Source organism: Nanorana parkeri, unplaced genomic scaffold (assembly GCF_000935625.1).
Source record: "Nanorana parkeri isolate BGI_ZX_2015 unplaced genomic scaffold, ASM93562v1 scaffold726, whole genome shotgun sequence".
Lineage (NCBI taxonomy): Eukaryota > Metazoa > Chordata > Amphibia > Anura > Dicroglossidae > Nanorana > Nanorana parkeri.
This window is the reverse complement of record NW_017306994.1, coordinates 790,549-812,628: the sequence shown is the minus strand read 5'-3', so window position 1 is coordinate 812,628 and position 22,080 is coordinate 790,549. Positions and strand designations below refer to the sequence as shown.

The 22,080-nt window shown below is 42.5% G+C and overlaps 1 protein-coding gene across 1 annotated transcript; it reads right to left on the bottom strand.

The window, feature by feature from the left end:
- Positions 1-701: 701 nt before the first annotated feature.
- On the bottom strand, positions 702-21,129 carry LOC108793170 (nucleoredoxin-like). Its single transcript, XM_018564111.1, has 3 exons — positions 20,636-21,129; positions 14,225-14,231; positions 702-719 (listed from the first exon to the last, which is right to left on the bottom strand). Exons 1-3 carry the CDS (start codon positions 20,962-20,964, stop codon positions 702-704), a joined length of 354 nt encoding a protein of 117 aa, XP_018419613.1. The 5' UTR covers positions 20,965-21,129.
- Positions 21,130-22,080: the final 951 nt, after the last annotated feature.

Here is a 22,080-nt window from a genome sequence, read left to right as displayed (position 1 = left end):
AAGGATGCACAGGTGGCAGGGGTCAGTATGCAGGCACCTGGGGATTCCTGCCATTTAAAGTGTCACATAACTGGCCACACACATTATAAACTTATTGTACTTTAGTGATACTAAAGCTGCCGATACACTGTTATATTTTCTTTGTTCAACCTGCAGGTTGAGCAAAGAAAATAGAACAGATTCCTCCATCACCGCTTATGAGGGTTGATTGAGGAATCTCTCACTGTCCTCATTGTATCCTGCTGCTGTCAGAATACCCAAACAGAGCCTAAAATCGTATAGTGTATGACCAGCTTTAGATTGATGTAGTGTGAGTGCCTACCTTACTGGATATCAATTGGATGGATTGTTTAAGAAGGACTGAACATTGCAAAATACAAAAAGGAGATTGTACAATTATATTGCAATATGCCTGTCCACCTTCACATGAATAACGAGGCCCACAGACTACCCTTAGGTATATCTCTAACAAGACTATCTAAAAATACTATCTTTCCCTTTTAAAAGCTCAACTGCAGTTTCAATTTACTTTGAATGGACTCCAAGCTGTTTTCACAGTACTACAAGTCAGTTCAGCAGAGATTTTAAAGATAGCATCGGCTTGCTGTCTTTATGAAAGAGAGAAACAAACCACTAAAAAGTCCATAATTTATGCAACATAAAAATGAATGGAGCACAAATCCACAAGCAGATCATTATCACTATGTGAACTTGGTCCAGTTCCATTTTCAGATATCATTTAGTACTCCACATTTTTCAAAGTATAAAAATATCTACTTTTGGGGTCACCAGAACTTTCTTTTTGTGCCAGTGCTATGTAATTGCAACCAAGCCATCTGCTGCTCTCTTTGTCAATAGAAAAAAGTCAAATAGCTGGGCCAACAGACACAAGCCAGACAGCAGCCTCTAGACAGACACAGAATGAATCTAACAGAACAGGTCAGCTTCAAGTCAACATATTAACTCCAGTCACACCAAGTCAACGTGATGCAAGAATGCTTTACAAGCTTTGTCCCAACACGTAGTAATAAATAAAATCCTTTCCTGCTCATTAAATATGAATGAATAGTATAGACTGGCAGCATGTGCATGAAAGAAATAGCAAATACAACATGCTTCTCCACCACTGACAGCACATATAATGAAAGACATTATAATACCTTCTGCAATCTGCATGACTATATTCAAAAAGTCAGGCTTCTAACAATATGACAAATAGTATAAGATGCAATTATGAAAATATTGTTAAAACCACATAGCAACTACCTACTAAAAGTACAATAGCATTCCCATTATCCGGCATTCAAGCAACCGGCACTCTGAAGCAACGTTTTGCTTTTTTGCAGGTGGCTTGATGTGAATTAAAAAGCTGTTGGTTGCTTGGTGCACACTAAAAATTCTTTGTTTACATTTTGCTGCCGACAGGTGCCTAGATTCCTCGGTTGGCAGCAGAATATAAACAATAGGGAGAAATAGCCAGCCTGCTATTGGCTATTTCGAATTGCAATAGCAGCTTGGGCATTGTGCCAGCACACTGAGCAGAGGAGAGGACCTGAGAGAGAAAAAACTTTCTCTCTCAGGTCCGCTCCCCTGCTCAGTAGGTGGGGTTCTTTCAATAGCCAGCCTGCTATTGCAATTTGCAATAGCAGGCTGGCTATTGAAACTCTGCCCACCAAGAAGAGGATCCGACTGGAGAGAGTACTTTCTCTCAGGGCCGTTCCTCTGCTCAATGGGCAGGGATTCAATAACCGGCCTGCTAATGGCTATTGCAATTCGAAATAGCCAACAGCAGGCTGGCTATTGCTCCCGGCTGCTTCCATTCGCATGTCAGCTGTGGAAGCTACCTGGCAGGTGAATGGGGCTGCAGGGGGAAGCATGGCGCCGCAGAGACGGTTGCTCGAGAGTTACTATTAACTCTCAAGCAACCTGAAACTACAGGTTTTCAGGCACCTACCTATCCCCGTGTGTGCCGGATAACTAGGAGTTTACTGTATATAGAAGACTAGAAAGGTGAAGCACAAAAACCCTTAAATAGGCGCATGATTATTACTATACACAAATGCATATGAAAATATTTACATATTAATATGTACATAAAAATATTACACATTTTTATTACTATTTTAAATATTTTTACAAAGATAATTGCCATTATATGTACACATTTAGTAGGAAGATATGTACAACCTATGCTAGGTGATCAAATATTTATATATAAGAACATGAAACAATGGAAAGTCTCTCCTATAGGAACACAGATGATAATGTTTTTATCAATGTTTTATTGACATCAGTGCCTTCCTATCCCAGTAACACCCACACACTCATTTCTTGTACAGGCGTCAGAGGGACAGAAAGTGAGGGAAAATCTCCCCATCTGGCATCACAATCAGGAATCTGACTAAAATGTTAACTTTTCTCAGCTCTATCCAAAACTAAACAATATTGTCTAGAGCTAGGATTTAAAGGAGATGCCTGTAGTAAAAGTGGAAGTAAAGTAAGCCAGAACTCTGCAAAAAAAAAAAACAAAACTAAAAATCACATTTACTTACGAAAGCCAATGCTTGCAAAATGCTCCAAAGACCTGCATATGCGCTTACTTTGTTAGTTGGTATAATCTGCTCTACTCGCCTTGTTGTTGAAGACAGCACCATCTAGTATTTGGCCCTGTGCTTGTTTCTAGGGATGCACTGATATATCGGCCGCCAAAACATATCGGCTGAAAATGGCACTTCTAGCATAATGTCGAAAGTGCCATGTTCTGGCTGGTACAGCGGTGCATCCATTCTTTCTCTCCTCCCGGCTGGGCGCTGCTCTGTGTCCTATCAGGGAGGAGAGAAACTGTCACAGGCGGCCAAGCGCTGTGGGAGGAGAGCGCAGTGAGTGACCGGCGTCTCTCCTCCCACGGCCGCTCAGCCTCCTGTCACAGATCAGAGGAGAGCAGTGTGGGCAGAGACAGCCAGCGCTGTCACAGAAGGCTCAGCTCCGCTCGCTCAGCCTCCTGTGACAGCTGTCAGGAAGGAGAGTGAGGTACAAGCAGTCAGTGATCGCTGAATGTTTGTACATAATTGAGGACATGGTATGGTTACTATATCCTCAATTATGAATGAATGGGAAGTGATCTACATCACCTCCTGTTCATTCACGATTGTGTTTATAGTAAACATACTCTGTTCTCATGTTATGAATGAACAGTAACACTCAGTATAGAGGATTCCTGTTCATTTAAAACTGGGGCTGCAGAAAAAGAGATTGAGGGCTCTGTGTCCTCAATCTCTTTTTCTATTTTAAAAAAGGAAATGTCAGGGGTCTGTTTAGACCCATAATATTTCCCCGAAGCCTCTAAAAGTAAACAAAAAATTTAAATATTTAATATAAAACAATTAAAAAATTTATACAAAATAAAATATTTTGACAAATTTGAAAAATAAACATTTTTGGTTTCGTCCCGACATTTTTTTAAATTTCGGTTTTGAAATTTTAATTTCGGTGCACCTCTACTTGTTTCTCTATCGTGTTTTCCACCCTCCACAGACGTTAGCAACAAAATCCCACGCATGCTCAGTAGAAAAGGATCCAATGCAGTTTAGCACGTAAACCTTGACTCTTGAGAGAACACCTATGCCAGAATTTTATGCAGACATCATCACGGCATAGCTGCTGTTTATTACTTGGCACACCAGGATGTCGAGAATATGCGATGATCTCCGCAGGTGCCATTGATGTCACAGGGGACCAAAAAAAAAAAAGAATAACTCGGGAACAAAAGACTATAGAGGATGGGAATGACAACTACAAGCAGAATCTATATAATGCTTTTAAAATAAGACAGCTTGTAATGATGACTTTACTTCCACTTTAAGCAGTATACAGAAAAGTTCCAAATTTGTCAGTTACAAGCACGTGATAGTTCCTTTTTCTTTTCAGGTTTACAAGATTGTATCTGTCTGCAGACTGAAATGGAAAGGTGATTATTTATAACAGATTACAAAACCACTTTTGTAGCAATTATATATGTTAGATAATTATTTTCTCCAGCATGGAGCCAACTGCACTTTTAGTGTAAATCATCTAAATATATTCCAGGTGCATCCAAACAAAACGTATGCAAAATCCTTCTTTGTTTCCTTTAGAAAGTAGCCACAATCAGTATAAAAGCCTGTCCCATGCCAGCATGCGGCTCTATGGAACCCTTGCTACAGTGGTCAGCGGTGGTCTCAGCAGTGTTCTTTCAGCAGACGTCCAACATTACACCTGCTCCATCACAGCTCTCCAATTAGCAGTGAGCATTGCAAAGCTATAGGTCTGACTCAACAGGAAGGTGTGCCAGACCTCTGCAGAGAGAAACTGCTTCCACACAGAGAGTGAATGTCCTTCTCTGCAGTATGTTGACACCGGACAGGCTTTTCTACTCAGGGTGTGGCTGCTTTCTAAAGAACTACAAACGGTTATATTTTACAATCCTTTTGCTGCACTTGAAACATTCAGTTGGGCTTTAATAACAAGGAATTATCTCTCTGAAGCCACTTAGTTTGCATGAGGCATTACAGAAATATTGCAGAAAGTATGTCGGCAGGCTCTCTATCCATAGTTCAATGTATTGGTCATATGCACAAAACACCAATTTTGAAAAAGATCTACCGTATATACTCGAGTATAAGCCGTCCCGAATATAAGCCGAGGTACCTAATTTTAGCCAAAAAAACTGGGAAAAAGTATTGACCCGAATATAAGCCGAGGGTGGGAAATGAGGCAGCTACTGGTAGATAGATACCATTAAAATACATTAATATTTATTTAAAAGAAAAATAACCTAGCTCTGTAAGTGGAAAAGGGGGTACAGGGCTACATATCATGTACTACGGATCATTTAACCCATTCATATTAGCAGAGGATAATTGTAAATCTATTGTTCAGTGCACTCTATATGTAGTATATAGTACATGTACATATAGAGTGCCTGCAACAATACATTTACAATGATCCTCTGCTAACATGAATGGGTTAAATGATCCATAGTACAGGGCTACATACAGATCATTTAATACATTCATGTTAGTATAATTGTAAATGTATTGTCTGCACTGTATTAGCAGTATATACTCTATATAGAGTATATACTGCTAATACAGTGCAGACAATACATTTACAATTATACTAACATGAATGTATTAAATGATCTGTATGTAGCCCTGTACTATGGATCATTTAACCCATTCATGTTAGCAGAGGATCATTGTAAATGTATTGTTGCAGGCACTCTATATGTACATGTACTATATACTACATATAGAGTGCACTGAACAATAGATTTACAATTATCCTCTGCTAATATGAATGGGTTAAATGATCCGTAGTACATGATATGTAGCCCTGTACCCCCTTTTCCACTTACAGAGCTAGGTTATTTTTCTTTTAAATAAATATTAATGTATTTTAATGGTATCTATCTACCAGTAGCTGCCTCATTTCCCACCCTCGGCTTATATTCGGGTCAATACTTTTTCCCAGTTTTTTTGGCTAAAATTAGGTACCTCGGCTTATATTCGGGACGGCTTATACTCGAGTATATACGGTAGCTACATATGGCACAAGGGAAATCTATGTATGTAAAGTTTTTTTGTTTTTTTTAAGGAGAGGTCACAAATGATACCAACGAGGAAACAATGAAGTTGCTATACATTAAACTAGTTGTGTGTCAAAAAAACATTCAAAACAGATTTCTTTTAACTATATTAAATTTGAGATCATGCAAACTCCTTGTAGATAGTGACCAGGCCGTGATTTGAACCGGGTACCCCTAGTACTACAAGGCAGAAGCGCTAAACACTTCACCACTGACTTCATGCCCACATTGTCCTTCCTTCTGTAGGTTGGCTTCTTTCGTTCCCCATGGTGTACCCCTCCACTCCAAGCTCACCCCCGTGATGAACTACAAACGTAATACAAATTAGTAAGATTAATGGAGTGGTGACTACTCTACAACACACACAGGGAACATGGGGAACAAAAGTAACCACCCTCCAAAAGGACAGTTTTAGCATGAATTCAGAGATGATTTGAGGATATACAGCTGAGTGACAAATAAGATACATTTTTGTTAATAGTTAACATACTTAAATGCATTTTTAAGTTTTAAGTCCTGAGTTTTTAACAATACTTTGTTGTAGCACTCATTTGTAAATCTCTCAAAACACAAAGGGGGAGGGGGTTTACTTTGTTCAGAAAAGCTTTGAAAAAGATAGAAGCTGATTGGTTGCTATGGGCAACTGCTCAAGTTTTGATAACTCTCCCCACCACCCCCAGGAAAGTACTTTTGTTATTTTCTGGGGCTTCCTTGTGTTGCCAACACTGTTCTGTTCAATGCTGCACAGTCATCTGTGCCAGAAATCAAGGGGTTATCCTACATGAAATGAAACAAGACGTGGGCTATATCTTGGATTCCCAAGAATCTGCAATGAAAATACATTTATGTGCAATTTTCAACCACAAGTACAAATTGCAATCATTTATTTTTCATCTTACATGAGAAAGAACATACAAACCACTTGTGGTGTAACATAACATGTCATTATTTAAAGTAGCAAAATGTGTCTTTTAAATAGAGGAAGTAAAGTGAAAGACACATTTTGATATTCAGAAATGAAGCTTAAATTGCTGTTTTATCGTTCGTTGAATGCCAGAAATGCTGTTCATATTAGTGTGGGACAACTACTCCAAGCCAAGCACTTGCTTTAACAAATTAACTGCCCCCACTCCCAAAAACAAAAGGTTCTACGAAGGACTGTTTTTGTTTACATTTAGGAGTATTTTAAAACATCAGAGAGCTCCAAAAGTTCACTCGGTCATGCCGAAGTTGCTAACTGGGTAAAATAAACAACCCACTGCCAATTTTCAGGCATATTCAAAAGTGTTATGGTAAATTCTGTGTGAATGTTGCTATTTTTTACCGTTCAGACACAGAGCATGGACGGATCGCACACCATGCAGCTTCTATTACAGAGCCAGAAGACACCTTAAGCTGGCCAAACACACTTCTATTTTGTTTCATTCAACCTGCTGGCTGAATAAAAAATAGAAAAGATTCCTCCATCAACACTTACGAGCGTCGATGGACAAATCCCCTGCTGTTTCCTTTGTATTCTGAAAACCCGAACAGAGTCAGCAGCTAATTGACCGCTAGCTCCGTTTGGCCGAGAATCTTCTGACCTGCTCCTTCGATCAGCTGATCGAGGGATGTCGGGCAGAAGGGTGCTGACAGCGGCACCCACACAGCAATTTGAAGCACGTACACCTGGCTTTAGGCTTCATCGACTGTTCACAGCCCCATCTTATCTGTGTGTGCATTTTATAAAATAAAGGAGGGGAAAAAAACCCAAGAAAAGCAATAACAGGAAAGACTAGGACCGGTTAGAGAACAATCCTTGCTGAGCCCGAGACAAGTCAGCATCAAGAAAATGTGCAACACTTTTTGCATTTCTCTTTTTGGGTGTTTATTTCGCCAGCGTCCGTTGGGAAGAGAGAATATGAAAACAACATGCTGTCCTATTTCTCTATATCCATTTTCACTTAAAAACAAAAATTATAAGGACACATTGCATAACAGTCACAGAAACAAACCCAAAACCACTGCTTTCCACTGCTGATTTCTTGAATGGGGCAGTATGAAAACACAAAGAAAGAGAATATCCTCAAAGCTTCTTTTTTTAGGTTTATTCTACTGCTCAGCTCATTTAAATATAAAACCAAATACAAACACACATACACACACTATATTGCCAAAAGTATTGGGACACCCCTCCAAATCATTGGATTAAGGTGTCCCAATCACCTTGATGGCCACAGGTGTATAAAATCAAGCACCTAGCCGTGCAGACTGCTTCTACAATCATTTGTGAAAGAATGGGTCGCTCTCAGGAGCTCAGTGAATTCAAGCGTGGTACCGTGATAGGTTGCCACCAGTGCAATTAGTCCATCCGTGAAATGTCCTTGCTACTAAATATATATATTGGTATTAAAACAAAGTGGAAGCAACTGGGAACAACACCAACTCAGCCAAGAAAAATGACAGAGCGGGGTCAGCGCATGCTGAAGCGCACAGTGCACAGAAGTCGCCAACGGTCTGCAGAGTCAATAGCTACAGACCTCCAAACTTAGTGTGACCTTCAGATTGGCACAACAACAGTGCGTAGAAAGTTTAATGGAATGGGTTTCCATGGCCGAGTAGCTGCATCCAAGCCTTACATCACCAAGTGCAATGCAAAGCGTCGGACGTAGTGGTGTAAAGCACGCCGCCACTGGACTCTGGAGAAGTGGAGACGTGTTCTCTGGAGTGACGAATCATGCTCCTCTGGCAATCCCATTGACGTGTCTGGGTTTGGAACGATACTTGCCTGACTGCATTGTGCCAAGTGTAAAGTGTGGTGGAGGGGGATTATGGTGTGGGGTTGTTTTTCAGGGGTTGGGCTTGACCCCTTAGTTCCAGTGAAGGGATCTCTTAAGGCATCAGCATACCAAGACATTTTGGACATGCTCCCAACTTTGTGGGAACAGTTTGGGGATGGCCCCTTCCTGTTCCAACATGACTCTGCACCAATGCACAAAGCAAGGTCCATAAAGACATGGAGGAGCGAGTTTGGGGTGGATAAACTTGACTGGTCCTGACCTCATCCCGATAGAACACCTTTGGGATTAATTAGAGCGGAGACTGCGAGGCAGGCCTTCTCGGCCATCAGTACCTGACCTTTACAAATGCGCTTTTGGAAGAATGGTCAAACATTCCCATAGACACACTCCTAAACCTTGTGGATGCCTTCCCAGAAGAGTTGATGCTGTTATAGCTGCAAAGGGCGGGCCAACTCAATATTGAACCCTAAGGACTAAAACTGGGATGCCATTAAAGTTCATGTGCACGTTAAGGCGGGCGTCCCAATACTATTGGCAATATAGTGTATTTGGCTGCATTTTTCTTTCCCACATTTATTTTATACTTTGCATTAATGTAGATGATAGTGATATATGAGATTTATATGTTTACAACTATAAAATGTATTGCTGCCACAAACCAAAGAGCTTTTTTTCAACAGACTTGAACCTAGTTTAATTGTGCCTTGGTTAAGTTGAAAAGACCAAACCTCATCCTAACATAACTGATGGCAGAAGCAACCATAAAATCCATTTACAACGTGACAAAGACATCAGAAGCTAAAACACTAGGAACAAAGCAATTTCTTTGTTACACAGGACAAAACAAGATAGAGTAAACTTGAGGCGGTCAGCACTGGGCCATGTCATCAAAAAGTTAAGTGTGAAATTCCAGAACCCTGAAGTGAGGAAAGAGTGGACATTTTAGCCTACAAGTCTGCTGTTTTAGCTTCTGGTTTTATAAATGTATCATTACTTACCTTCAATACAATAAATATGACTTGATGGTAATTGCAGAGAATTGACTTTAGGTGATCTATAATAACGGGAGATTTAAAACATTACTGAACCTCGTTTCTCATTGGAAAACCGTGCAGCAGGAAACGCGCAAACTGTAACATACAAGTGGATTCCGTGCATTTGTAACTATAGCAATAGCTGCAAATGCACGTAATCCGCCCAGAAAAATCGCACCAGGACTTTTTTGCAGGACGCCCGTTTTTGTACTAGGCGGATGCCGCCCTAGTGTGAACAATGCACATTGGAATGCATTGCTTTTCATGGTTAGCACGTTTGAGTGTAAAAACCGCTCATGTCTTAATGGAGCCTAATGCTGCTCTGTTTACTGCACCTATTTGAAGGATTCTGTTTGCTGGCTACCGTGTTTCCCCGAAAATAAGACAGTCTTATATTTTTTTTTCCACGAAAAAAGACACTAGGTCTTATTTTCGGGGGATGTCTCATGTGTACCTGGCTGCAGTGTAATCTCCTACCTTTTATTTTTGCCAAGATTCTCAGATCTTACTCGTGTAACATGCTGTCTGGACTTCAGAAGGGCTACCATCTGCCCAACTGGGAAAAAAAAGATAATTTCGAGTGACATTTATCCTGAAATAAGTGTAACAATCAAGAAAAAACAATAGATATTTGCATGCAGATGGCGGGAGCAGCGGGATTGGTTCTAATTTTCTTTTTTTTATTTCCTTTATCAATATATATAGATATCCCTTAAAGCGATATTAAAGTCAAAATGTTTTCAAGCTATTTCAAATGCTGCTTAAATGTCTCACCATGGATGTTGTTTCTTGAGGTTTAAAAGTTGTAGTTTTCTGCAGAATCAGTTGGTCCCCTGAGCACTGACCTTGATACTCTGTTTTAGGGTTTCTCCTTTCCCTATCAGGATCCTATGGCGCCAACCTTGTGTGTGCCAGTAAGCTGTGAGTGCCTCCACAAACACACAGACACAACAAGACAAGACACTCCCCCTCACCCCGCTGCTCCCTACTCTTTCCTCCGTCCTTCCTTCTTCCTCTCCATGCTAGTAGATGAACAGTTGCTGGAGACCGATCTGTCCTTTGTGATCTTGTACTGGACCGGAAGTTCAGGGTAGCCGAGCTGAGAGAGATGAAGCTGTTCAGAAATACGATAACTGTAAGCTGGGCAATGTAAATTTGTTTGAACTGGATTCATTATTGAATAGAAAAAAAATAAAAAGATTGAGAGTTTAATACTACTTTAAAAAGGAGAACTATGAGGTGAGTGCTTTTCACTCACCTCATAGTTCTAGCCGACCTGTGACAATGAGACTGTCACAGGTCGGCTCAGTAGATCGGAAGGTGAGCGAACACATACCGCCATTCGCTCACCTCTCGATCCTGTCACAGCTCTCTGCCGTGACAGGGGAGGGGCTGGATTCCCTCCTCCCCGCTCCGAACTGCCAGCTCTGACTGGCGGATCGGACGGGGGCGGGTACAGCTGGCTCTGCCTCTAGATAGGCAGAGCCAGCTGTCACTCATGCAGCCGGGCAGATCCCGGCATAATTGTCGGGATCAGCTTCAGCTGTGGCGTCTCAGTATACCTGAGCTTAGGGTGACGGGAGGACGCTAGTTTGTGTCCTCCCGTTACCCTAAGGAGAACTATGGGGAAAAGCCTTAACCCCATAGTTCTCCTTTAAATGTTTAAAGTGTTTATTGTATGTGTGACAACCACGTTCTTCCTTTCCTTTTCTACCTGTAACACACAGCTTGAATCTGGTCTCTATGGGTTACAGCTCCACATTCTTTGAGGAAAATCTGTTTCTATCCATGGATCTATTAAAGCGGTTAAGGAAACTGCAGGATGGGTGGCCTAGTTGTTTTATCTGCACCTGGTTCTGTGTTAAGAGAAGATCTCTAAATGTCTTACCACTTTACAAAAATAAACCATGCACTAGGATTAACTTCTGTATTAACGTTTCTGCTCTAAAAATCTGTGTTCAGATCTTCTGTCACATATTTGGAATTTCTTCCATGTATGGCTGGCCTCCCCAAAGTAAACAATGGCAACATACAGTAGCCATTGTAAAGGACACTTTGCAGCCCCATATCCCAGGACTACACTCTATTGTTATCCACTTCACCAGAAAAACATTTTCCAAACAAATCAATTCTTATTGTGCTAAAATTTAGTCTCTGATTCTATCTGCAAAGCAATGGGTATATTTAATTTATATTACACGATTCCAACTTTAAAAAAAAAAAACTGTCAATTTCTAAAAATGTATATGTTAAAATTAGCATGTAAAAGCTTGTTCCAAAGATTGTGTATTCATTCGCAATCCACAAAGAATTGTGGATTGTGCAAAATTACTTTTTGCATTTGTTTATTACATTTGTTTTGTTCTAAATAAACCCAAATTACTTCAGAAATTACTTTTTGCTGTCCCCTAGAAATGGAAATGTTGGGTATTTTATTTTTCCTTAAATACGTCAGCTTGTTAATATAGTAATCCTGAGCCATACTTTCTGATCTCAACTGACCAAGCAAAGCCGCCATATGATCACTGTATCAGGAAACAGATCTGCACAGCATACACATGAGGATTATGGGCACATTTGGCCAGATATCCAGCCAGTGATTCTGCAGATTGGGGATTCTTATTTGTTATCTACAGTCTAATTATTCATATCCATGATGCAATTCTGTTATTATTCAGAAAAATATTCATACACTGCTTTACATCCATAGCACTCTACAAAGGGCAATTCCCCTTTCCCAGGTAAATTTGGGAAAAAGAATTTACCCCCTCCATTCTGGCCCCCCTTTCCCTTCCCGCTATACTTAACTTTCAGCGAACTACTATTTGTACCCTGTATTGCCATCTAGCACAGCCCTGTGCTCTGGATTTTGCTTGCAAATGGCGAGCGCTCATTGGTCAATGTTATCACCTGACCAATGAAAATCACTTCTGGGTGCGCTCCTTCATCAGAGTGCTCTTCAAATCAAACTGGTTGAGAAAGGCTGTACTAGAGGACCTCAAAATTGTCTGTAACCAACAGAGAGATTTAAAGAACAGGCTTCTGGGATGGTCATATAGCACTGAGGGAGTCTGTGGGAGTGAGAGATTAGGTAGGCAAAAGTCCTTTTTGGAGCATTTAACCCTTACAGTGCGAAGGGAACCCCACTGCAAGGATGCATTTGCCTTCTCCCCGGAGTTCAGCTTTAAACAAACACCTGAGGCATAAACTCTGTTTTGTCACTGTCGCTGATTAATTGCTGAACACTTGACAATACCAACTGATATTTACTGAGCAGTGGCATTCCAGCAGACACCTGCTGATGTCAAAATATGCTGGCCACTACACCACATGAAGCAAACTTTTTTTCAAAGCACAAGTGTGCCATATGGACACTCTTCCAATGCTACAATTTTACAGATTCCCAAAGAGATAACACACACTTTTTAAGAAGAATGATTATTAAAGCAGACCTACTGCCAGAATATAGGTCAGCAGTAGCGAAAATCAGGCAGCAAGAACTGCAGAAATGTTTTTTCAGGCAAACATTCAAACACCTACAAGAATATAAATGCCTATTTATTTCTTTATAAACAAACCAGACACTTAAGTTACACAAGAACAAACATAGTTACATCAAACCCACCACCAAAAGATGTGTAAACATTGCTGAGCAGGGTCAACATGTATAACAGTGTCCAAAAATAGCACCACAGAACCACCGGAGCTTTGCGTCACATGAAAGCTCTTATTTTATTAGTGTCATCTAAAAGCTCCTTAGAAGAAAAATATCAACATGTATTGAATTGCATGGGGTCTCATGACACAGACTCGTGTAAATTACCGGCTTCCTAATCCACCACCACAAGGTTTTAGAAACGTCTCCGTTTATATAAATCATGTGCCTACTTGTAAATCCACGTAACAGATTACTACTTATCTTGGTAGATATGTTTTATAGCAGACATGTCAAACGGGTGTTTTATGGGCTACATGCAGCCCTCTTAGTCTTTCTCTGTGGCCCTTAGTGGTTTAAGGATAAAAACAAATGAATGTGCCCCCTGTTGTTCTCCATTCGATATGATACACTTCATTGCATTATTGTGCAGCCAAATACTTCAGGAAATGTTTTCTGGCCCCTTTCTCTGGGATTAAATATTTCAAAGTGCCATCACCTTTCTCTAGAATGAAGTGCAGTCCTCAGTACACATAATGTGGACCCATGAAGGTCTAGTTCTTTCTGTTCGGCTCTCTGTTTTATCCGAGATTCATATGTCTGCTTTATAGAATCCAGCAAAGTAACATAATCCTGATACAAAGTGTTTGTAACATTTTCCAAGTTGAAGAATCCCAAAACTCTGCAGAGCCGTACGTACGCTGTGTGACAATCTTGTATCAAAATCCAGCTGCAGAAGAACAGCAAATGAAACCTTTCCTTTAACAGTATGGAGTTCATATATAGTATGTGAATATCCACCACCCTAATCCATCCAATGGCCAATCCATAATGCAGAAGACCTCCAGGTTTTAGAAAAATTAACCCTTGCAGTGGGGCTACATGCTAATTTAGGTGCTCAAATAAAGAATACTTACTTTCTCCTTCCTGGGTGCTGAACCCGTCCCTGCAGCCTCTTCTCCCTCAGGGCTCCAGTGGTCTAAGGTCCATTGACATCATGTCTTATACAGTCCATTCACCTGCACCAGACATGAGGAGCGGAGGGGGGAGAGAGTTTAACAGTCACTGCTACAGGACTGAGGATCAGGTGAGTATTTCTTCTTTCTTTGAGCCACTAGAGAAAAACAAGCAGTTTTTTTTAAAAAAAAGAACCCTTGCAGGGTCTATCCTCTTAGCAAGGGTTAATTTTCCTAAAACCTGGAGTTTTTCTTTAAGTGAGAATATAATTGCTTTGCCCACACAGGTTCGCATTAATACATCCCTCACTTCCTTCCTTCGTGTAATGAGAATGGGTGTCTAAGCGGCCAATGGTTAAGCACCAGCGCTGTCCCCTTTAAATCAAACATCACATAAAAAGGGAAGCCACATATCTTCAAGGGGTATGACAAAGTCGTTTTAAGGAATTTAAAGATAACAGTCTGATATAAAAAGGTTTGCAGGTATTCCCAATATACTTGTGACATTTGTTGATACTGTTGAGCAACATTTAAAACAAGGCATTAGATACAAACGTATATAAGACAAAGCTGACAGCACATATATTTTTTTTGCATGACCTGACCATAAGAGGGTGAGAGTTCCTATGCTTATGGTACAGCAAAAGATGGGCTGCCTAATCCAATCCAGAGGAACAAAACCATATAAGAAAAACAATGGAGGAATGGTTCTTATTAAAAACACTTTACTGCCATAAAGTGCGAGGGGCCATAGATGCATGCTGATGGTTGTCACATTGTTTGTGTAAAGGTCTGAGATGGACACAATCCTCCAGTCTAAACATTTCAATGCATCTGATGGCATCTTCCATTTTACACCGCTGATTGACCTAATCATAATACAGCACTAACTGAGGGCATATACCAAAACCCTGAAACGCGTTGGCTGAAAATATGTCAATTGGAACATTTGTGAATAAGAACGATTTGTTAATTTTTTTCTTTATACGACTCTAGCCCTCTGTAGACTGCTTAGATTTTGCTGTACCATATTTATTTTTCAGTATACATATACTTTTTGGGACATCGTGTTTTGTGCAGCCTATAATATGTGATGCATTCTGGTTTGTGGCCAGATATTAATTTTTTCAAGAATTGCCATGCTGGCAGAATCTATAACACGATACACACATTTCTATGAACATCCACATTAGGGGGTCTCTGAACTAGCATTCAAACGGCCTTTCAGTTAGTAAATCACTGCTGAAAGCAAGGGGCAGAAGATGCTCTTCAATTTCATACATAAAAAGACTGAGCAACCGTAGAAATGGTCAACTAATGAGAGGCCAAGATGTTTGCCACTCAAACCAAACTTACACACTGCTCTGCAATCATCCATAATTTGTAATGATCTCTTTACACATATGGTATCCTTGGCTACACAAGGATTTTTCAGCTCTTAGAAAAATGGCAGAATATGAATGATTGGCTGGTTTAGACAAAGGCCAGAGTGTTTTCTTTTTTTTTAAACATCCCCTCAACGTTACTCCACAAATCCAATAATTTGTACAACTGTGACCTCCAGAAACAAAACTAAACCAGAAAATTGGATGTTAGTAGATGTTTCTTGTTTAGAAGGCAATGTAAATCAAAGCTTCACGGACAAGCTTTCAAACCTAATTGCATACACGAACACCCAGTTAGCATTACCGCAATTTAAATTTTCTGGCACATCGTGACCCAAGTTTAACATCTCCACAACACAATCCGAATGGTAGAACATGAAAATGACAGAAAACCAGGCAGAGTTCAGTCACCCACTGCAAGCAATAAGAACTCACCTTTCAATGATCACTCATCTCAAACCTGTATATTACCTATGCTATGCCTATTATCATTGTACTCTGTTTTCTATAGATTTTCTAAATAGTTATATGAAATCTGTAAAACACTGCATAGTATGTCTGCGCTACACAAACTAGAGAACTAAATCTTTGCCATGCTGTCCAACATTTATAAATAGTCAAAAATGAAATTGTCATTAAAAGATTAAGTACATATTATCTCTGCATAGTGTACAAATAAGCCATCTATAACTGTATTAGAATCTAGTACTCAGTAAAGAATTAGTTATCTCGAGTACAAACAAAAGTATCTCTTGTATAAATGGTCTGTTGTCTGCATTTCCACAGTAACCACCCAGATTCAATCATACACTGTCTACCCTAGATTTGACAGAAGAATTTGGTTGATATAGCAAACTCAAACAGGAGTTACAGGCAACAGAAGCTGAGCTAATGATGAAAAAATGTATAAGCAGAGGTTACCTGTTAAAATGATGAGCACATACCATGTTATAAGCACATGGAAATCACAACGTCTCCTAAAAAAGGAGCCTCAGCTTGCCTCCACCCCATCCCAGCCTCCCTACTTACTTCTCCTTTAGTATGGTAGGTAGCCTCACTAACCAAAAGGGAGAAATGGGAAGGCTACGGTCAATCTTCAGAGGGAAAGCCAAGCTTTAGGTAAAACTATAGCTACCAATTGAATTGAAATACACAAAAAAAAAAAAATCAAACTGTGCTTATTCATTTTGTGCTCACCCGGAATTGTCCAAGGTGATGACAGGTTCACACATCCTTAGGCTTATTCAGCATTTGCAATGACAGTTGCAACAAAACAAAAAAAAAATCAGATTTATGTATACTCAAGTCAAATGACCACTAGCTGAATTCTGATTAGATCACTATGATGACTGCATGTGGAATAAGATTATTGTTCTTGCACTAAAAGCCTCCATATCTTAGGCATTACAAATTAAATGAAGCAAATAAAAAATAAATGACCTTACCCATCAAGGTTATATAACTTTATAGCCATGTATACATAGGCTACATTCAGAGGCTGTGCAGCTGCTTGAGGGCCCTCTGGTTTCAGGGGTTCATTTACACCAAATACAAATGGGCAAGTGACATCCCTCCTGCTGTCACATAGAGCTTGGGCTATGCTTACATCTAGGTTAGTTAAGAAGCAGGAAGCAGTCTTCATGACACAAAACTGCATGGATTAACAAATCTCCTGCTGTGTCCTTTGTATACTGACAGTGGTGGGTGTGCCGCTGCCAGATAGTCATGGCACCTAACTGGCTGTCGTTTCTGTTCACCCAAAGATTTTCCATCGGATTCCGATTTTTTGATTGCAGAATGCTGGGTGGAAGGGTGTCAGATGATAGGGTGCCAACAGGGGCACCCACTGTGCAAATTTCAGCCAGTTCATCAAGAAGCCAGGCTGTTTGGTCTGGTCTACAAATGCAACATTGGACAGAGGAAAGCTCTCATGCTTGCTGCCAGATTGGTGCCGAGATATGTAGAATTCACTTCCAATGTTTTTTGTTATGCCTTTTAGGCAGAAAGTAAAAGGGGTGTGCTCTGCATAACCACAGTTAAATATTATGGGCTGCGAGAGAGTTCAGAGAGCATCCCAAAGGCAACATCTGTCTATCTATCTATACACAGTAAATAAGGGTTTTTACATGAGTATGGACATTAAAACGGGAAGGCTAGAAATGAATCATCACACAGGGGTCTTTTGCTGACTACATTCAGCACTGGTCACAGTATATGACAAACCTACAAATAAATGAATACTTTATTATCCTCAGTAAACCTAAAAACACTATGACAAAAGCCAAAGATCAAGTTCTCAGTGTCCAGGGACATACATCTGGACCTGTACGCAAGTATACACTTGGAGCAGCATTTACCAGCACACAGCCAGAGCCTGTCATCAACTTGTACACACCTGTAGCACACAGGTACAAAGAGCTGGTTTTTACTGCACATAGACTTTGTGAATGAGGCCTTACAAGACATTTGTTAGCTACAGAATTTGTCATCAACAAAACAGAAATAACTGCTTTCACAGACAGCTGCCTGAAGATAAGCATCAGATAATCTTGTGGCATACAATCAGTTTTGTATAAGATTCTGAGTGGGGCAGCACACTGTCACTTGTAGCTGGAAAAAAAAACAATACTCTACAGCCCTGGTGCCCACCCTGCGGCCCAAATGCAGCCTTTGGTTCTTGCTGTGAGGCCCATTGCAGACCCAGGCAGTCAGCAGTAGCAGTATTTACCTGTAAAGAGGCTCTAATGACATTGATCTAGCAGTCTCATGTAGCATCTCCTTAGTCTCCATCTCCTGTATTGAGTCATCAGTCTCTAACCACCCATGTTGCATGTCTGAAGTCTCCTCTATTATGCCTGAAGTCTCTGAACGTCTCCTCTAGTATGCCTGAAGTCTCTGAACGTCTCCTCTAGTATGCCTGAAGTCTCTGAACGTCTCCTCTAGAATGCCTGAAGTCTCTGAACGTCACCTCTAGTATGCCTGAAGTCTCTGAACGTCACCTGTAGTATACCTGAAGTCTCTGAACGTCTCCACTAGTATGCCCGAAGTCTCTGAACGTCTCCTCTAGTATGCCCGAAGTCTCTGAACGTCTCCTCTAGTATGCCCGAAGTCTCTGAACGTCTCCTCTAGTATGTCTAAAGTCTCTGAACGTCTCCTCTAGTATGCCGGAAGTCTCTGAACGTCTCCTCTAGTATGCCGGAAGTCTCTGAACGTCTCCTCTAGTATGCCGGAAGTCTCTGAACGTCTCCTCTAGTATGCCGGAAGTCTCTGAACGTCTCCTCTAGTATGCCGGAAGTCTCTGAACGTCTCCTCTAGTATGCCGGAAGTCTCTGAACGTCTCCTCTAGTATGCCGGAAGTCTCTGAACGTCTCCTCTAGTATGCCGGAAGTCTCTGAACGTCTCCTCTAGTATGCCGGAAGTCTCTGAACGTCTCCTCTAGTATGCCGGAAGTCTCTGAACGTCTCCTCTAGTATGCCGGAAGTCTCTGAACGTCTCCTCTAGTATGCCGGAAGTCTCTGAACGTCTCCTCTAGTATGCCGGAAGTCTCTGAACGTCTCCTCTAGTATGCCGGAAGTCTCTGAACGTCTCCTCTAGTATGCCGGAAGTCTCTGAACGTCTCCTCTAGTATGCCGGAAGTCTCTGAACGTCTCCTCTAGTATGCCGGAAGTCTCTGAACGTCTCCTCTAGTATGCCGGAAGTCTCTGAACGTCTCCTCTAGTATGCCGGAAGTCTCTGAACGTCTCCTCTAGTATGCCGGAAGTCTCTGAACGTCTCCTCTAGTATGCCGGAAGTCTCTGAACGTCTCCTCTAGTATGCCGGAAGTCTCTGAACGTCTCCTCTAGTATGCCGGAAGTCTCTGAACGTCTCCTCTAGTATGCCGGAAGTCTCTGAACGTCTCCTCTAGTATGCCGGAAGTCTCTGAACGTCTCCTCTAGTATGCCGGAAGTCTCTGAACGTCTCCTCTAGTATGCCGGAAGTCTCTGAACGTCTCCTCTAGTATGCCGGAAGTCTCTGAACGTCTCCTCTAGTATGCCGGAAGTCTCTGAACGTCTCCTCTAGTATGCCGGAAGTCTCTGAACGTCTCCTCTAGTATGCCGGAAGTCTCTGAACGTCTCCTCTAGTATGCCGGAAGTCTCTGAACGTCTCCTCTAGTATGCCGGAAGTCTCTGAACGTCTCCTCTAGTATGCCGGAAGTCTCTGAACGTCTCCTCTAGTATGCCGGAAGTCTCTGAACGTCTCCTCTAGTATGCCGGAAGTCTCTGAACGTCTCCTCTAGTATGCCGGAAGTCTCTGAACGTCTCCTCTAGTATGCCGGAAGTCTCTGAACGTCTCCTCTAGTATGCCTGAAGTCTCTGAACGTCTCCACTAGTATGCATGAAGTCTCTGAACGTCTCCACTAGTATGCCTGAAGTCTCTGAAGTCTCCTCTAGTGTGCCTGAAGTCTCTGGTGGTCTCCTCTAGTGTGCCTGAAGTCTCTGGTGGTCTCCTCTAGTGTGCCTGAAGTCTCTGGTGGTCTCCTCTAGTGTGCCTGAAGTCTCTGAACATCTCCTCTAGTGTGCCTGAAGTCTCTGAACGCCTCCTCTAGTATGCCTGAAGTCTCTGAGCGCCTCCTCTAGTATGCCTGAAGTCTCTGAACGTCTTTTCTAGTATGCCTGAAGTCTCTGGCCGTCCCCTCTAGTATGCCTGCAGTCTCTGGTGGTCTCCTCTAGTGTGTCTGAAGCCCCCATCATCTCTTCTAGTATGTTTGCAGTCTCTAAACATCTCTTACAATATATGTTTGCAGTCACTGATTGCCTCCTTCAGTATGTCTGAAGACTGTGAACGTCTGCAGTATCTGGTCATCTCCTCTAGTATGTGTAAAATCTCTGACAGTATTCTGTCATATATTGAATATCATGCCCCTACACCCTGTACTTGACATCTCCTGCTCTGCAGAGGGAACAGTGACAACACCTGTGCCAGTCTGGTAAAGGGGCAGCGAGCAGACCCTACCTGGGATGCCTGTGTCCAGCCAGAGCCCGTGGCTCCTCATCGTACAGAGGTGGCTGTGCACAGCCTGGCCACATTTCCCACTCACACAAGGAATGACGCTTGTTATGGCTACAATTGTACACAGGCCAGCCAGGCTGGACAACAACAATGACCCATGGCAGGCATCCCCGCCGTCCTCCTCCTCCCCCATGCAGGGCTGAGCCCCTCACCTTCTTGTGTTTCTCCTGGTAAGGCAGTGCCAGCCAGGGCATGTCCTTGAGGAAGAGCTGCCATTTCTTCTGGTCAGGGTCCGAGGAGATGAAGACGATCTCCAGGCGCTCTCGCGTCTTGCAGTAGAAGTCAGTGAGGCCAGGCAGCAGCTGCTGGCACGGAGCGCTCATCCCACAGCCGAATAGCAGCCCTATGAGAGTGACCCGGGAGCCAAGAGACTGCACGTCCACCTCCTCCCGTTCAGCCGTCACCAGCTTGTCCCCCAACAGTTCCAGCAGCAGCCCGGACTCGCCGCCGCTCCGCTTCTCCCCTTGCGGTCCCGACATGCTGCTCGGCCCTCCCTGCTATGGCTCCTGTGCTCGGGCTTCACAGACGTGCTCCCCGGCGGCCGGGAGGGGATGAGCCGCGTGCGCCACACGAGCTGCGCCGGAGTACAGGCTGCACTCAGCCGATTGGCTACGGCCGTCAGAGCCGGCTGCACATGGGCACAGGGAGAGAGGGGTGGAGACAATGTGTGAGAGAGTGCCACCTGGGTGCCATGGGGGGAATGCTCTGTGAGAGAAATGGCCATGGGGGAGACCACTGAGGGAAATTGCCATGGTAGGGAGCACTGAGGGCAATGGCCATAGAGAGAGCTGTGAGGTAAATGGTCATGAGGGATAGCTCTGAGGGAGATGGCTGTGGGAAATGGCTATGGGGACAGTTGTGTGGTTTAGTCATGGGGAGACCTCTGAGAGAAATGGCCATAGAGAGAGCTGTGAGGGAAATTGTCATGCGGCAAAGCTCTGAGGTAATTGGCCATAGGAGACATCTATGAGGGAAATTGCCATAAAGGAGAGCAATTAGGAAAATTACTTTGGGGGATATTTCTGAGTGAATTGATAATGGTGGGAGAATGGTCTCTGGGGGTAATAGCCACGGGGGGAGAGCTCTGAGAGAAATAGCCATGGGAAAGAATTGTGACGGGAATGACCACAGGGAGAGCTGTGAGGGAAATGGCCATGGGGGACAGCTCTGAGGAAAAGGGTCATCGGGAGAGCTCTAAGGGAACTAGCCATGGAGGAGAGCTCTAAAGGAAATGGCCATGAAGGAGAGCTCTACGAAAAATGACCGTGGGTGAGATCTCTGAGGGAAATTACTATTGGGGGTATGGTGGGAGAATGGTCTCTGGGGGTAATAGCCACGGGGGGAGAGCTCTGAGAGAAATAGCCATGGGAAAGAATTGTGACGGGAATGACCACAGGGAGAGCTGTGAGGGAAATGGCCATGGGGGACAGCTCTGAGGAAAAGGGTCATCGGGAGAGCTCTAAGGGAACTAGCCATGGAGGAGAGCTCTAAAGGAAATGGCCATGAAGGAGATCTCGGAGGAAAATTACCATGGGGAAAATGACTATGGGGTGGGGGGAGCTCTGCGGGTAATGACCACGGGGAGAGCTGTGAGG